This window comes from Chelmon rostratus, chromosome 21 (genome assembly GCF_017976325.1).
Source record: "Chelmon rostratus isolate fCheRos1 chromosome 21, fCheRos1.pri, whole genome shotgun sequence".
In the NCBI taxonomy this organism is placed as follows: Eukaryota; Metazoa; Chordata; class Actinopteri; order Chaetodontiformes; family Chaetodontidae; genus Chelmon; species Chelmon rostratus.
The window spans coordinates 18,134,969-18,153,102 of NC_055678.1; the positions used below are offsets into that span (position 1 = coordinate 18,134,969).

At 42.0% G+C, this 18,134-nt stretch overlaps 1 protein-coding gene across 1 annotated transcript in view; it reads left to right on the forward strand.

Annotated features, from left to right (window-relative positions):
• The first annotated feature begins 1,585 nt into the window (after positions 1-1,585).
• dnah9 (dynein, axonemal, heavy chain 9) overlaps positions 1,586-18,134 on the forward strand; it is a 128,776-nt gene continuing 112,227 nt past the window's right edge. The window contains exons 1-14 of the mRNA XM_041963466.1: positions 1,586-1,936; positions 3,836-4,032; positions 4,125-4,283; positions 5,455-5,585; positions 5,724-5,935; positions 8,338-8,571; positions 8,709-8,876; positions 9,291-9,407; positions 9,502-9,652; positions 11,226-11,340; positions 11,539-11,607; positions 14,196-14,322; positions 14,802-14,948; positions 16,863-16,971. Of these exons, the coding sequence (XP_041819400.1) occupies positions 1,586-1,936; positions 3,836-4,032; positions 4,125-4,283; positions 5,455-5,585; positions 5,724-5,935; positions 8,338-8,571; positions 8,709-8,876; positions 9,291-9,407; positions 9,502-9,652; positions 11,226-11,340; positions 11,539-11,607; positions 14,196-14,322; positions 14,802-14,948; positions 16,863-16,971 (2,287 nt within the window). The remainder of the gene's footprint in view (positions 1,937-3,835; positions 4,033-4,124; positions 4,284-5,454; positions 5,586-5,723; positions 5,936-8,337; positions 8,572-8,708; positions 8,877-9,290; positions 9,408-9,501; positions 9,653-11,225; positions 11,341-11,538; positions 11,608-14,195; positions 14,323-14,801; positions 14,949-16,862; positions 16,972-18,134) is intronic.

An 18,134-nucleotide genomic window follows, 5' to 3' on the forward strand; every position in this document is an offset into this window, starting at 1 on the left:
ACATTTGAACACATTATATGTTAATGTACGTGTTTGAATCGATACACTTTCTATTCAATATACTTATGTTTCATTTTATCCTTATATGCGCATCAGAAAATAATGTGGTTAATATGCAGATAACACAGTTACAGACATAAAGTCTAAAAATAAGATTTTGAGACACTTCATCAATTGGATTAAAACATATATGATATTGCAGAACTTCTATTTGAAGCCTCGATTATTGTGTCCTACTTTACATGAAGGCATTTTCCCAGTTTGGCTACAATCTGCAGCAGATGTGGGACAATGCTAAAAAATACAGCTTCTCAGGAAAAGACATGGTATTCTCATTTTGAACTGCAACCAGAAACAACAAAGCTTGAAAGAGCAACTTGCAGGTTGAAAATGATCATTTAAAACATAATGCACTATTCAGTTTTCTAATATGATCAACTTTTTGCCATGTATCTACATATAAATACTTCTTAGATGAACTATTTGCAAGTTCAAATAGGTAATTCAACTTCACATACATACATACACCAGTCTCTGTCACGCTTGGCACAGCATTGTAAAACATAGTGTAGCATGAGATTAGGCACTAGTTTCTTTATGGTTAAAGATCCATACTCTTGCCAGTATAAGACGGCCTATGTTAGTTCTGCTGTAGCCTGAGATGTGACAGCAAACTCAAAAATGTTGTAATGTGAACACAGCGTTGGCTATAATGATAGCTGACGCCGGAGGTTCTCCTCATAGCACAACTCAATTTGTCGCCAGTGGCTGTTATTTTTTCTAATCTTTATTGTCCATGCTCTCTTGGATGCTTGGAAGTCTTGTAATTATAAGGCTGCTTCCCATCATATGCAAATGAATATAACATTTTCAGCCTTTCCAGTGTCAAGACTAGCACAGGGACCCATGTTTCTCATGTCATGTCACATCCGGTTGGTCACTTTGAGGCAGAAATGAAACTGCAGATGTTATTGAAGTGCACATGGACAGGTTGAACATAAAGTTTCTACATCATTTTGCTACATATTGAATCACGGTTGTCTCAAACCTGCAAGTTGCTCTTTAAACTTGACCTTGCATGCTCTCCCCACTGTGATTTCATGCCACTGGTCATTTTTGAGGTGGAGATTAAACTCTTTCAAACTGCAGATGTGACTGTTCTGGTGTGCACTTGTTTATTGAGTCTTTCTGTCTTTCAGGAAAACATTGATTAACCTGCTGCTCTTCAAGTGTCCCACTGAACCTGAACTCATCCTGCACAATGTGTCACAGAGAGGTGAAACAGCCTCATGGAGACACAAAGAGCAAACACCATCTCTGAGATCACTGCACTTTAATGGTCTTATACCTCCCGAACAGTATCGCTTCTGGTGGCCACAACTTCCCCTGAAACTCAAACAAAAGGCTGACGGGGAACAATGGGTGTCAATCAGCAGCTCGACGGGCGGAGGGATGCCCTGATCCTGGGTCAGCTCCAGGTCGCTCGTGTCCCCTAAGCAACTGCCTGATTAATACAAACACTGCGTTACTATGGAGGCCGAGACACAATCAGTTCATACACTCATCCGGACCGACCCGGGACAGCATGGAGGAGCCACCTGCCGAGGACAAAAGACTGGACTTCATAGCGGACTACGTGCTGCGGACTCTGCGGCTGAAACAGGACAAATGGCAGAAGCTCTTGTCCAGCGAGGACAGCAGGCAGGTGCTGCAGGAGTTCCTGGACGGAGCCGAGCGGAGGACCCTGGTGGTGTCGGTGACCGCGGCCGGGCTGCTGCAGCCCGCCGCCGCCTTCACGGACGCCTCCAAAAACAAGGCGGTGTACTTTGTGAAGCGAAGCAAGGCGGCGCTGAGTCCAGACTCCATGAGGGAAAACCTGGTCTACGGGGACTTGTCTTACGCTCTGCTGGATCAGTTTTCTGCTCTAGTTGAGGAGGTAAGCAGCAGAGCAGCATGTGTTAATTATTGTTCGGGCTGCTGTAACTTGACCACGTTCATTTTTTCCCCCACACGCAGTAAAGCTGCAGAGCTCAGAGTGGAGCTCTAAATGAGATAAATGACTTTGTCACCAGCACAACTGTTAGGCATCATGTGGTTGAAGCACATTCACTCAAGTCCTCTTCTTCACATAGTTTCTACAGCAAAAACTGAACTTTATGCACCACCTAACCAGGGCCGGATTAGCACCAAAGCAGCACAGGGGCCAAAGTGAGCGGGGCCCCTGTTCACACCCCACCCACCAACCCCCGTCTTATTTCTCACTCTCTGTGCATTGTGTGCATTAGTTTCTAATTTGCAAACAGCTAGTGGTGGTGGACAGAAGCTAAGCGTGCTATACTTCTACTGCCCTGTATTTTAGAGGGAAGTTTGGGACATGTATGTGACTGCTGTAGCTACGATCAAGCAAATAAGTTTCATCCTGAGCAGCTACAACACTGACATGCACCCCATATATCAATGCCTGAGTCATAATAAAACAAAATGGGCACATATACAGTAATATTTCTCTCAAATCAAAAGTTTCACACAGGATACTTAAAGGATCTGTGGCTGATAATACTTTGACTTAAGTAACAGTTGTTTCAGTGGTAACTTGTTTTACCACCGGTTTGTAGTAACTGGATTTTATGAACTTTTCACTTAAAATGTATTAGTATTAAGTTTTTCCTTTCTTTTTTTTTTGATTAACCACAGATTTTCTTGTTGAAATGCACCTGAGCGTAACCCTGTTTTGTTGATGTGTAGTATTCTCCAGACTTTGGTTAGCAGCAACAGTTTGTCCTCAAATAATCACCTTTAATCAACACCAACATGGAAGGGCAGTAAAACACCCAACTTCAGTCTCTCATGGTTCACATAAGACTCTTCTAGTGCTGAACTTGTTACATTTGTTACTGTTAAACTCACTATCTTATTGTCCCAAGTAAAACAACAGTAGGTAGGATCTAAAGGGGGCCGTGATGAACATCTTAAATATTGACATGACAATATAAAAATTATATGAAAGAAACATTTCTAATAAGGATCAGAGTAATGATAAGAAAAAACTTAATTCTACAGCAGAAGTACAAAATAATATAAAGAACTGCTACTAAAAATATATTATTTAGTACAGTGTATTGTACAGGGCAATTAATCATAATTGGCTACATAAATGAAAAGGATGAACTTGAGTTCATAAAGTAAACCAAGATGTAATGTGCACATTAATTAAGGTTACGTAAGCACAATATTTACTGAAATAATAAAGGCTTTAAAACTAGATTTTAAATTAGGGCCCTTCTGAAAGATAGATGGATTGCCGCCTTGAGGCCCCCACCATCTAGTGATGCATAAAGTAGGCCCATGAGCAAATGTGCAAATAATTACATTATCACAAACTAATTACCACACGGTGGTTTAAGGCCTTTGGGCCCCCTGAAGGTCTGGGGCCCCAGTGTAATCCAGCCTGACTGTATCTATCAGCACTGTTACATTGCACATATGAAGGTTTCACATACAAAAAATAATATGAGTTTTTAAACCATGGTACAATCTTAAAAACAACCTTCCTCATAGGATAGACAGTAGTTCAGCTTAGCTCCACCTCAGCCAGCTACAACATTAATTATTCCCATAATGCAATATGCTATATGTGATAAAACACTGGCGTGGGCCAATCTGCTGAATAATGGGTACTTTTACTTTTGATACTTAAGTGTGATTTTGAATGCAAAACTTCCACTTGGACTGCTTTCACTTCAATAAAATATCTGAATAGTTGTTCCACAACTGTTTTTATCAAAAGTCTACTCCAAAGCAGACTTTTTGTCATGTTTTCCTTGTCCTCCTCCAGGTTGTGGCCCCACTACTGTCTAACAGTAGGAACCACACAGAGTGGCCACAGGTTGTGTCTCAGGATGTCAAACGCCACGTCCACTCCCTGAAGACCAGTGTGTTTGTGGTGTCCGGCCAAGTCCAAGGCAAGACTCTGCTGCCTCTCCCTGCAGGCTCCGAGAGAGTAGAGCAAGCTGCCCTGGAGACAGACAAAAGGTAAACAAGCACCTGAGACATAAAACTTCACGTCAACGCATCATTTGTTCCACGTCTGCATTCAGAAGTGGTTTACCTGTGAAACTTCACAGGGGGGGAATAGTGGATAAGAGCATCATCCACTCCTTGGAGTCAGCAGTGATTGAGTGGAGCCATCAGATCCGCTCCGTCCTGAAGGAGGACTCCTCTGAGGCTCTGCTGGAAGGCAAAAACCCCACGCCACACGCAGAGCTGCTCTTCTGGAAGAACAGGTCAGCATCTCTGTTATTACAGACGCTGCACATCCGCCGGCAACTTCTGGGGAGCGCTCGCTCCAGTGTCGTGATTATGTTGCAATAGCACGTCCCTACAGGACCTCAAAGTTGAATTGTTTTAGAGTTTTGGAAGTTTTTGCTGGTGCTACTAATTATTCGAGTTTCAGAACACCTGTGCTATCAAGTGAAAAATGTAATTTGGAGCCCAGTGCTCTCCTTTTATTTCTTTCTCGTACTAACACAGCAGAATTATTTCTTATGGGGCCTATAGCCACTACTTTTATCATTTGCTTATCCTCTGCACAAATGTGACAAAAACTTGTTTGTACTCCATCTGTAATGTAACTGTGTGCTAAGTGAAGCAACTACTTCACCACATGTACTCGTTCATACGTAGATTGTTTATAACTATGCACACCACGGCCAGGCAGAGCTGTTGCATCTGACAAAATGAACGCTGGTTTACCGCAGGCTAACATTACTATTAGCGGCTAATACGACTCTTTTACATTGAAGCGTAAATTAGCTAGTTAGCTAATGAGAAATACGGCTGAGATATCTTACTTGACACTTGATGCTGTTGTGTAGCCAACCGAGCTAACTGATGCCATTGCTTGCAGCAAGCTAACATTACAGTGTACATTAGCTGCTAATACACAGTATGCTGGACTGAGGAGTAAAACAGGTAACTGACCTTGACACTCGATAAATATGTTTAATAACAATATAAACCAGAAAAAAATGTAAATTAGATTTCATAAAAACATCCCAGTATACCTGGAATAACAAAACAGCAAATGGCTGCTAGATATTGCTAATGTTATATAGCATGATAGTTAGCATATTTGGATATTTCCCTCTCACTGTATGCTACTAACTGTGGAATATATATTGCCATACATACACACAGAAGTAAAATCATACCTACATTTACAAAGGATTGGTAGTTAAGCTTAATATTTATTTTTGTCAGTTATGTTAGTATTTGTGATGCTACAGTGACTTTCTGTTTTCATACAGTAGCTCATTGCTATTATGGCCTGCAGCACAGGTAAAGGCTTTACTAGCTAAGATATTCGTTTTGATGCAGCCTTGTGGTGCAACTCAATCTGTGGTTTTCTACAAGTGTGATAGAAAACATTTTGTTGTCCCTTTTTTCTCCTTGAAGATTTGCAGATCTGGAGTGCATCCAGTCCCAGTTAAAATCCTCAAAGGTGGATAAAATGGCGATGTTGTTGGAGGCTGTCGAGAGCAGCTATTTTCCTGCTTTTACTAACATGCAGCAGGACGTCGTTGCAGGTAATGACACAATATATACACCTGACATTATAGAGAAATGAAAAGAGTCCTGCTTTCTGAGGTAGATACATCTACTTTTGCACATGCACTATGGCTTTTTGTTGTTGAACTGACTTTGATCACATCTTCACTCGCCAGCCTTGGAGGAGGCGAAGGACATCTGCACCTACTTGAGGCCCCTGCAGCGCCTGTTTGAGGACATGGAGAACGCTGAGTTTCCAGATGTCAGGGGTCAGATTGGCCCTTTGATGCACACAGTGTGCCTGGTGTGGGCCAACTCCAGATACTACAACACCCCAGCGCGCCTCATTGTTCTACTGCAGGAGACCTGCAACCTCCTCATACAGCAGGTCAGCAAGTCCTCTCTGTGTCAAGTGGGAATCCAATCCCAAGAGCCTGTTTCTTTTAGTTTTATTTTTCATGGTAACAATCCTTGTTGCTAAGTAGTCATTATTGTGGTGTGTCTAAACTGCACTTGTCAGAGATCACCTGCCAGTAAAAGGAAATAGGAGTGGGTGGGTGGTACTGGGATTTTTTTTTCTTAGATTTTCTGTTCAGAAAGATTTACTGTGGGTGGAATTCTTTACAGCTACAAAGGCTTTCGCTGTTCATGCTATCAAATTCTCTTTTGTTTCTTTGTGTACAGTTTTGCTGACAGAATGTGTAATTTACCAGAAACCCTCTCCCAGCAAAGACTATAAACCAGGATTGGATTAGCCCACTAGGCCTCCTCTTTTGGTGTATATCCTGTGGCATTTAAGTACCCACAATGCATCTGGCAGCGTACACATGGGAGTCTCTGTTTATTTCACCCAGAGCCTCAGAGACCAACTGGTGATCCTATCTGGAACACCATCCTGCCCGGGTTTCTCTGGGTGTTTTATTTGATTTATTTATTTTTATTGATTTATTTATTTGAAAGGGACAATACACATTAATGAATATCAGTATGTGAGTACATGTGTCATGTGTGTATGTGTCGGAGTTAGCAAGCCTGCTAATTTACATCCGTAGTCCCTTGGCAGGTAATAGACAGACAGACACATAGGAGGTAGACAAGTCAAGAAAAGAAGGAATATATATATAAAAAAAAAAACAGTACACAAGGAGTTCACATTAAAATACCCATTCATACATACACATAAAGTGCAGTGTGGATTCTATAAAGTGCCGGGTGTAAAGTGCCAGTTGTTAAAGTGCAAATTCATGGATAGTTAAAATAGATCTACATGTGGTGGCCCACACCTGCCGCTTAGAGTGGACCAAGACATCAGATACTTAGCAGCAGATGAAAAGTCACATTCACAAATTAAGAACACAAAGATAATACATCATAGTGCAGTACAGTGCAGTGCATGCATACATATGTATATGTAGGCATGCACTGCACAACAACAATAACAACAAACAAAGACAGTGCAAAGTATGGCTGACAGTCACAGAGCGTGGTACATACGTATATGTATCGCGCTCTGCAAGAGGTCCGCCTAGCCATGATTACATGACGTGTCACTGTGTAATATTAGCAACATTTCCCCTTGAAGGAATATTCATCATGTAAGCATAGTGTCATATGAAACAAAGGGTGTCGGCGTTACGTAAAAATGCAGTACAAAGGCGTTCTTGCCGAGAGTGACATAAGATTGATACCATTCACATGTCTATCTGTTAAGTATAAAGGCAGAGCCAGAATACTGTTAGCTTAGCATAAAGACTGGAAGTTGTGGTTTTACAGGAGTTAGGAGCTGGAACTGTTCTTTACTGGGCACAAGGGCTTACTGAAGCCACAGTAAAGTGGTCACTCCAGGAAATCACTGTGCCAGGCCAAGAAATAGTTCCAGCACTTAAATCAACTCGTCATTTTTACATTTCTGTTTGTGTACAGATTTTACACAAAATAACAAAACATGTCAATCTGTGAGCCTCAAAAGATTTTTTTGAGCTGTGGACAGACCAAGGCTAGCTGTTTCCCCCTGCTTCCAGTTTTTATGCAAACATAAGCAAACTTGCTCCGTGGCCCTCATCATTTCAGTTTATATTGTGCTTTTGTGCTTCATATTTCTATACAAAATGTAATCAATCATTTGAATTTTATTTTGAATTCTAATTTTTTATTAATTTAGGTGTGGACAGTGAATGTGGAGCTTTTGAAGGCACTTAAGTTATTTTCAGAAAGTGAGGGGCTAACTTTATATTCCCCCCATGGTTTCCAGTGTAAACCTGCCAGCAGGGGTGAGGGGGGAGAGGTCGGTTATCGGAGTTCGCAGCTCACCTCAGTTACTGAAGCTACACCTGACAAGATTACTCTTCATGAACAGCACATATGCAGCTTACAGTAATAGGCGTGGCTGATTGACCACTTCAATGTCCGAGTAGTTTTTGGACTGCAGGTTTCTAGCTGGTAAACATCCATTGTGCTGGCTTACATGACAGCTGACAACTAAGTGCCAGATTTAATCAGCTTTGGCGATCTTATTAACATTAATTCCATCAGTTGGATGAAAACACAGTATTTATAGTACACCTTACTTCACTAACTGTTTTGAAAGGAGAACCATTTAAAAGAGTCTTAAGTATGCATTTATTTATAGTTTCATTTAGTTATGACTTCTTGTTGCCTGTTTCAAATACAGAACACTGACATCATTGTGTGGCAGACGCAGCAGTAACTGCTCACTGCTTTCCTAAATATTAACTAAACATTCAGCTGTTGCTACAGCAGAACTGACCTGTTGCTGCTCTCCAACACCAGGCCCGAGCTTATCTAGTTCCAGAGGAGCTTCTGAGAGGCGAGGTTTCAGAGAGTCTCCTGAAGGTGCAGACGAGCCTGGAGATCCTGCAGCTCTTCAGGAGCACTTACGAGGACCGTAGGGCCAATCTGAGCCAGTACCAGAGGAACGGGAACTCTGTGAGGCCTTGGGACTTTTCCCCACTGTTGGTCTTCTCTGGACTTGACCGCTTTATGAACAGGGTCAAAACCATTAAGGTGAGTATTGAAACATTTTCATTACTGAAATGGTGCAGAATCATTGAGAAACATCTGCATGGGATTGAGATGTCAAACTTTAATTTGCCCTATGTGAAAAGTGAGGCCTGTTTAGCTCCATTTCGTTTTTCCTGCAGGACATCCTGTTGACAGCTGTGGACCTGCTGAAGCTTGAGAAATTGGAGATTGGAGGCATCCGAGGCCGAGCCCTCAGCCAGCAGGTCCAGATGCTCCACCAAGAGTTCGTGGACGTGTACAAATTCTTCACAGAGAAGCCCTATGACTGCCTGGACCTCAGCAACACGGTACATAGGAGGGTGCATGAGGGTTTTGTTCACTTCCCTGCTGGGAAAAACGGGCTGTGATTTTGTAGAGCAACTTTGAAGGTCACTTCATTTTCACAAGGCTGTGTCATTTTTACCCTTGAATACTGCTGGCAAACGCCACCACAGCCTGGTCACTCCAGCGTTTGTGGAGCAAATTGTTTTTCTGCCCAAATAGACTTTTTTTTTCAGTGCCATCTAGTTGCTTAACCAAGATGTTCCTGAGTTATAGCAAGAAAAGCAATTTACTTTGCTTGTAAGACCCAGTCAGAACTCCCCGCTGGATGGCTTTGAGTCAGTGAGATGTGAAAAGGAATATGCTGTGCTGGCTCTGCGTTAGCTCGCACTGCTGTGTGGTGTTTTGGCTGTCGTCTAGCTGAGCTATCTGCCCTGCAGGAGTGTGAGGAAGATGTGAGGGAGTTCAAACTTAAGGTGGATGACGCAGACCGACGACTAGGAGCCATCTTCTGTCAGGCCTTTGAGGACGCCTCCGGACTGGAGCACGCCTTCAAGGTCTGAGAACTTCATCTCTCGCTGGTCCTCTCACACACACACATACATCCACGCATGTTTATTGGAAGCCATTTCTCTTATCTGATGTCTGCAGGTTCTGGATATGTTTGGTAGTCTGCTGGAGCGCCCCTTAGTGGCCGCAGATGCTCTGGATAGATACCCTCTCCTTGTCTCCATGTTTGAGAAAGAGCTGGACTGCTGTAAACTCCTTTACAACAAGCACATCCAGACTGGAGAGGAGCTGGGTGAGAGTGGCAGCAGTGCCTTCATTCTACATAATGCTTGTTCAGTTTAGTCACTTCACAGAGAGACGTACGAGTGAGCAAAGTTTCAACATAAGTCAGCTTTAGATTGTTTTGGTTAATATGAAGACGAGAATAGTAATGCTAAAGATTAGAGAAGATCAGGGTTAGTTTAGTGTCCAAAGTGTTTAAACCACACATACATTTTCTTACCCGCATCTAGTAGCCTCTTTCTATATTCTTTAGATATAGAAAGAGGCTCTTTAGATATTTCTGATTTAGCTTGTCCACATTAAACATTAAAAAGATCAGCAGCAGCATGCCTCTGCAGAAACAGTGTCCCTGTTATTCTGAGTGCACCATAAACACACGGTCAGCCGCTATGAGCTGTGCTCAAAGTCACTCCCTATTTATTATACAGTCCACTATGTTTACTTTATTGAGTGTTTGGTTTCTGATTGTGAGATTCATGCACTATGTTGCGCAGTGTCCTCAAAAAGTCTGGCAATGAAATGAAAAACAACTTGATGCAACAATGCTGAGCACTTTATACATGATGCAAATGATCATGATTCATGAAGTTAAGTTTAAATGGAGTGATTTTTTTCTCCACTGTATTGAGGTGGAGGCAGAAATCTCAGAGTCAAATTTCTCAAAACTTGGGGCCATAAAATCAATACTGTCTTCATGACTAATTGGCATTAGAGGTAAAAGTTTTAGGTTTGAGTGAGATGGGGTGCCCTGGTGGCCCGGAGATTTATGGCCCCTAGCAGGAACCACTGTGTCCGCAGTTTGGGTCCAACTTGGGACCTTTGGACCATATCATTTCCATCTCTCTCTCCCCTCATTTACTGCCACGTCTCTTGTGTGAATTCTCTAATAAAGGCATGGACTGCCCCCAAAAAGAAGTCTGAGTGAGAATGTGACTTTCATCTCAGCAGTGAGACCCATAAGAACTCCTCAAGGACACTTTGAAAGGGCACATTGGTTGTTGTAGAGATTAAACTTGGGATCACCTTCACTTTAAAACTTCTTAATTAAAAAGCGAGTGATCAAGAGAGATCCTTGAAATCCAAGTCATTGAAAACCCTTAAACTGCCTACGCAGCCACAGTCCACCCAAACAGTGACACAACGTGTTTTCACTCACAGTATGTTGCCCCATTAGACCTCTTGTCAGGACTGTGTGAGTGGGTATCTGGACGTAATAGACAGCTCCATTGTTGTTCTTTCAGTTTTGTTGCGCCCATTAAGGTGGGACAACGTGCCCTGACATTGTTCTTATTGGTACATTGATTTTTGTGATGCACAGGATCCAGCATAGCTCCACCCAGCTACAACCTGACAAGAGTCTAATCAGCCGGAGGTGTTGAAAATATTCCCTTTGTTGCCCTCATTTAAAAAAAAATTCAAACTAAGCTGTTTACCTGGCTAATGAAACTGAAAATTCCTCCATTTACATGCAGCTGTGCATAGTCCAATTAATGTCAGGATGTAGTGGAAAATTAGTGTGCATGTAAACTTTCACTGACTTTGTGGTAATTATGTGTGTACGTAATGATTCCTGACCTCCTCAGGTGGGACTCCAGTGAATAAGAATATGCCAGCAGTAGCCGGTGGGCTGAGATGGGCCCAGGAGCTACAGCAGCGCTTCCAGACCCCCTTCTCCAAATTCAGACACCTCTCCTACCCGTGAGCGTCCTCTCTCGTCTCTAACACGGCAGATTAAAAAATGAATTTTGGTGTGGTCATGCATGTGGTCTCACTGTGAATTAATCGCTCTGTGAGCTGTTTTAAAGGCTTCATAAAAACGATGTTTTGGAATATTGGCCACTGAACGATATTGGATATAACCTTTGCATGGGTTGTAAAATTTCATCTTCTCTGCAGGTGCCTGGAGTCTGCAGAAGGAACCAGGGTCATCCAGAAGTATGAGGAGATGATGCAACTGCTGGACAGGTGCGTGTGGATCTTATCTCAGTGTATTACACTATATGTCATCATGCTAAGATGTATGTGTTGTTGAATAAAAGAACAGGAAGGAGGATTAAACAGAATAGACAGTGACAGAATCGGACGCCCTCTTATTGGACTATAAATATAAAAGCCAACAACATATATCAGATATTTGCTCAGTCGCTGACATGATTTTTAATGTAATGTAATGTAATTTCACACCAATTCTGTTTTCAAACTGAACCTTTGTGTTTTTGTTCGTTGAGTGTATAACATTTATGAAGCAGCCCCTGTGGAATATCATGTAGACATGCAGCTCGGGGCATGATTTATGTTCTCATTACTGCGGCGCTGCTCTGCAGATTATTTCACAGGACTCCCATAATCCCATATGCTCTGTCACTGCTCACTGATGCCAAGTGAGAAATGGCCTTTTAGACCACATCCAACATCAAAACCTGCAAGATAAAGCGTCCCATTGGGTTGGGGGGTTGCTGTTTGTGTGAAATCAAACTGAGTTGTGTGAGAGTCAAAGAGACAAAAAGACACAAAGAGATTTTCTATTGCTACACTTCTAAAGAAATGTCCTCATCCCACAGGTGAACATGTTTTGCTCTTTTCACTGCGCCACAGGGTCACGTCCAGGTTACAGCTTGAGTTTGGGGCTAATGTAAGAATCACGACTGCTAAATTAAGGTTTTAGACATTTTGGAATCATCGTCATTTTACATCATCACCACAGGTGTTTTGTTGTGATTCAGTGTGCTTGCGAGACCCAGACGTGGCTGTAATTTTCACATCCATTACATTGATGCATTGCATCATGGGATTGTTAGCAGTACTGTTCATGCCACGGACACTATTTTTTACTTTTCATTGTAAGAATATTTGATTGCACTATATATGCATGTATACATATTTATATTGTATCTATATTTTTCACTCACAATTCAGACACTCAATTAAAATAGTGTAGGGTAAATGCACTCAGTTGCCAGGTTAGATAATTAGGTAATTAGGCACACCAGAGCTAATGCAGTCTAATCCAACAGTTCTGCAGTAAATCATGAAGGTTATAATGTTCAGCTTTTGTTGGAACTGTTTTAGAGGAGTTGATATGATCATTTTGTAGGCTGCAGTTTGTGGTGCTGTTGACTATATGGGTTGTTGACAGTGCTGACACTGAAATAAACAGTACACTTATGGCCAAAAAGCTAAAACAATGACCTAAAGAGAAGCTAAACCAGCTATGTATTCTTCATTCTTGACAGTGTGTGCATTGTTGCAACACCCTTGTTTGAAATTCAAGTGGCTTTAAGCACATTTTAGAGAAACAACAAAGTCAGTCAATTAGTGGAGCAACAGAAAATGAATCAGTAACATTTTTGATAGATTGTCTATCAAAGTCATATTTTTCAAACAAAGAGAACAAAGATCAAATGGTTTCTACTTGTCAAATATGAAGATTTGATTCCTTGTTTTCTATCATAGCAAACTGAAGGCCTCTGAGCGGTTCATCAAAACAAGCTATTTGAATGTCAGCATGTATTAAGGAAATAATGATGGACATTTCTCACTTCTTTCTGATATTTTGTACTGGTGTTAGATCACAGTGAGGTTCAAGCTTGAGGCATCAATATAGCCAGTAAATGTCCAAGTGCTTGTGTGTGTGTGTGTGTTTGTGTGTGTGTGTGTGCAGTCTCCCCAGATGTGTGCGAAAGTCTTTTGTGAATGAGATGCATATCACAGTGTGCACACACAGACACGCTAACACACACCCCGACCATTCTTTATGCTTCACTCGCTTCACATCACTCCTTCACTTTATGTCCCCCACCCAGAGTAATGGAATGATGAACAACGCCAGTTCTTTGCCCTCAATTTACTCAAATCAGAAATTAGAGCCCTTGTTATACTGTAATAATCATTGCCGCTGCCTCCGATGAACGCCACCATTATTATACATATTCCAGTCAGGAACAGGACGGGCATGCTCACTCATTACCCTCACAGACAAAATGCAGCGTGATTTATGGCCATGACCAAGGCATTTGATTGCCTCTGCGTCTGCGGTGCCACTATCAGGAAATGAAGCTCACAGCAGAAATCCAATAAGGAGCACACAGTGCGCGCTGAAGTTCTCATCATAATCGTGGCTATTTACAGATTGATATAGCTGTACAGAGCCCTGACATATTCTCTGTTCCCAGCCAGATGAATCAGCGTTTATCCTCATATTACCCCCCCACGCCAACATCTAACCCTCCTTCTGCGCTACCTCTCTCTCTGCCCTATTGTCTGCTTGATGTGGACAAGCAGATCGCGCCTCTCGTTCTGTTTACAACCTCAGAGGATTCGAAGAATGGCTCAATCATATGCCTTTTAGCCGCTTCTTTCTGTTGCTTACGTTAATTTCCGTAATGTGAGCCGTTTTCACACCTGTGGCCTTGATAAATAAAAACCCCGGCCCTCTTAATGGGAATATGAAACAATGCCGTACCCTGGCGGGAGAGGTATAAATTGTTTTTCTGTGATAATACATTTTGTTTGATTGTGATGGCAGATTGTGTTCCTTGTGTTTGGTATTCCAGATACTCAACCAGCCTGTATGAGACATGGACAGAGACCGTGGGCGAGCGTTCTCAGTACAACCTCAGCCTGCCATTAATCAGCAGAGACCCGACCACTCAGCTGATCTCAGTCAACTTCAACCCACAGGTTTTTACATCGGGCCCACATGCTAGAAAAACTGATCCAAGACAGGCAGTTAGATGTGTCGCTGCTTGTCATCCTTTTGCTTTCAATACCTGTGGACAGGATCTGAGTGATTTATTAGTTTGGTGATATATTATATATCTTCCAGGCAGTGTCATACACCTGCCTGCAGCTGCATGGGAGAGTATGAATAAATAAAGTTGTATTTTGTATGAACATTTATCTTTTTATTGAGTTGTTTCAGTATTTCCATTTTTCATTTAAAGTCAATAATGTTGGGTCACTCTGCCCTAAACACTTCCTACTTTACTTTAGTACTGAATATTTGATTTTTTAAATCTTTTTTTATAGTGTAATTGGTCTTAAAAGTAAAGATGTTGGCAGCCTTTACTGATAAAACTGAAACTTTAAGTTATATGGTCTGGTTGTAAATGTCTTCGCGCCTTCCAGTGCCTCTGATTTCCCTGTGCACCTCTTCCTAGCTGGCGTCTGTCCTGCGGGAAGTGAAGTATTTGGAGGCCAGACAGACGGAGGCCATCCCTGAAACTGCAGTGCAGATCTACACCATCAGGAGGCAGCTGTGGCAGTATGTGGCCAACCTGGAGCTCACGGTGACCAGATATAACAAGGTCAGCTTAGATTAGGCTAAAAGCTGTGAAGACAGGGTTTTTAAAGGCTGATTACACTCACTCACCTCAGCGGTTTGATGTCAGAGCCATGACTTCTAAAGTGGTACTCTGGAGGGACCGCAGTGACCTCCAATGGGTCACGTGACTGACAGGGGTGGCCGAGCTAGCACTTATGCTAGCAAGTAATGTGCTCACAAGTGTACTGCTGATCAACATGATTGCAATGTTATCTTATTGACCTTCTACATTTCAGCAGCAAGGAAGTGCTCTGACTCAATCATTTTGTCTCTTGATGTCCTGCAGCAGAAGTGTGTGATTGGTGTCTGCTGCTTGTGATCGCATTTCGCCTACATTTTAGCAAATATCGGAGTAATTTTATGTTGCATATACATATACATGAGATACTTTCTTCTACAGCTGTCTGGCAAACATCAACTGCTATTAACATAGCATTGCTAATTGGATCAGTTCTCCCACACAGCTCTGAGATCAGCTGGCGATGGTACTGCTAACTGATGACTGGTGACTTCTCAAATTGTGTTGGGATCTGTGTTTTCTATAACAGTATAAATGTGTTAGTACAATACGTCTTCAGGAGTCACAGTGAAGACTGCATTTTTTGCTTTGCTGTAGAGAGTTATGCAACATTTTTTTGCAACCTATTTTTTTTCTTACAGTTGCCATAGACAGACTAGGAAGGCTACTGACAATGAGCTTACTAACACCTTCAGCTGTCTCTGTCAATCCTCAGCTTATAGGTTGCAGCAGTGCCTCGAAAGTCCCTTTTTGACACCACAGCATGCGGTGGTGCCATAAAATCCATTTGTCAGTCCAGCTAACTGTTGACTAGATTGCCAAAAAACTTGGTCCAGACATTCGTTGTCGCCAGAGCATGAATACTGCTACTGTGAGGATCACCTGATGATCTTCTAGTGCAACCATGAGGTCACAATTTCAATTTGTCCTGCATTTTGGTTCTTGACAAGATATTGGTTAAATTCTTAATATCCTAATGATTTTGTCTCTTTAGCGCCATCCTCTGGTCATATTTCCAACTTTTCACTTTTATATCTCAAAATGAACTTTTCAGCTATGGGATTTGTGTAGAACATATAAACACTAAATGAACTTGTAGCACCACCCTCAGGACATTAGTGGTAAACATCTAAGATCAGTAATGTTGTCTGTCTATTTTTTTCATCCATCCATGTTTTCTGGTATTTAAAGAGCATTCCAGCCTTCTGGGGCTGCAAAATTTTCTGTAGATGTTTTTTTTGCTGCTCTCTGATGCTTTTTCAGAAATGTCAAACTCATGGCTTGGATCAGTTGCATTCTACTCAACTGGACCGCAGTGATTGGTGTGCATGCAGAAAGTTAATAAACAGACATTTATTCTCAAATTATGCTAATACGGATGTGCACTGTGTGTATTTGCTTAATGAAATTTAGTGCATAAAATATGCTTCTCTTTGCCACAGACACTATCAAACACTTAATTCTATTGTTGGTCTTAATGGGAAGTGGGCATGGGGGCAAAATGGCAATTTTAATAATGTAGCATAAAACAATGTAGGAGCAATCACTGATGTAATTAACTCAGCCTCACAGAGGACAGCTCCCACAAAGCTCAACCACACGTATCGCAGCTCATTCAATGAGATGAATACATATTAAAAATCCAGCATTTCATTGCTTCAGGTAGCTAAAAGTTCAAGTCCAATTAAGTCATGGCAACACGGAACGATCCAGAAACACTGACTTTAATGAGGATGACATCCTGTCTTGATGCTCTGGGCCTCTGTGTGGCCACTGAAAGGGCACAGAGAGTTATATTAAAATGATATTTCTGTACGCACTTAATGGGAGCTGAAAATCACATCACATCTTTCTCTCTCTCCCACCGTCTGGCTGCAGGTGATGCACTCGATGCTCGACGTGGAGCATCCTCTGGTTCAGGGCCAGCTCAGGGACATCGACGCTCAGCTGAAAAAGGCAGAGGAGAGCCTGAACTGGAACAGCCAAGGTCAGGACACTAACCGATAACTACCAGATACAGCTCTTGACGAATGGCATGTTTAAATGTCTCCTTTTCGAGTGTTGAAGGCCCTTTTAACTCACACAAGATTGATATTCATCTTCCCACCTCACTCTCAGGATTGAAACCAACGAGAGTATTTCCCAAAATGCTGAACTATTCCTTAAGGTGGTAATCTACACTACAGGTTGCCTTTTGTTTACTTTTCTTGACATGTTGAATGCCATGTTGCTAATTAGAGAGCAAGTCCAGCTCTGCAATATCTTTTCCTCACGCTGTAGTTAAAGTCTGAGTGGCTGTCACTGCTCCTGCTTCCTACCCAAAATCCTAATGCTGCAGCACTGCAGTATTGTGTCAGTGCTGTACTCGTGTCACTGGGAGATTTTGTTTTGGAAAGAACAGCAAATGTTAAAGCTCTCTGAATATATGCAGATATGCGTTTGCAATGTTTCAGTATATGATGTAAACAGCAATACACAGTGGTCAAGCAGATATTCATTTATATGAAAATTCACAGTTTATTCTAGAAACCTTCCTCCTCGCAGGTGTTTCCCTCCATCCCTGTCAGTTCGAGTGTAGAGCAGGCTTTACTGAGATTTGACATGAACGGAGATGCTTTGAATTCTGAAAAACGTATAAAATGAGAGTAGGAGAGGCATTCAATCATTGATAAGCTTTGCTTGACACTCCGCTTGCAGACGTGCTGTTCGTTTCTCTGACTCCAGGATTCCCAGAAGAACGTAGAGGAAATGAAAAGTGTTTATGGTACAAGCCAATGCACCCGACTGTCTGTGGGAATACGCTTAAGGTCCCTCTGCAGAGCATAGAGTAGCTGCACACATATCTTTGCTGTGTCGTGCCATGTGCGTGTGTGTGCGTGCGTATATTCCCCATACTTGCAACTGACTGACATCATTTCAGTGAAAAAGAAGTGTTTCCCACATGTAGGGAAACATTGCATTCATTCCATTTTAGAGCTGATACATGCATATTATTGCTGTATCTGTGTGCTCCATGTATCAAGCACTTTGAGAAGTTTTTGTAATTAATGTCAAACACCCAGTTCAGTTTGGAAGCCTGTCACACTGATGTTCAATGCAGCATTTTATTGTTAAATAAACCCACTGCTCACACTTCACTGAGCTCCTGAT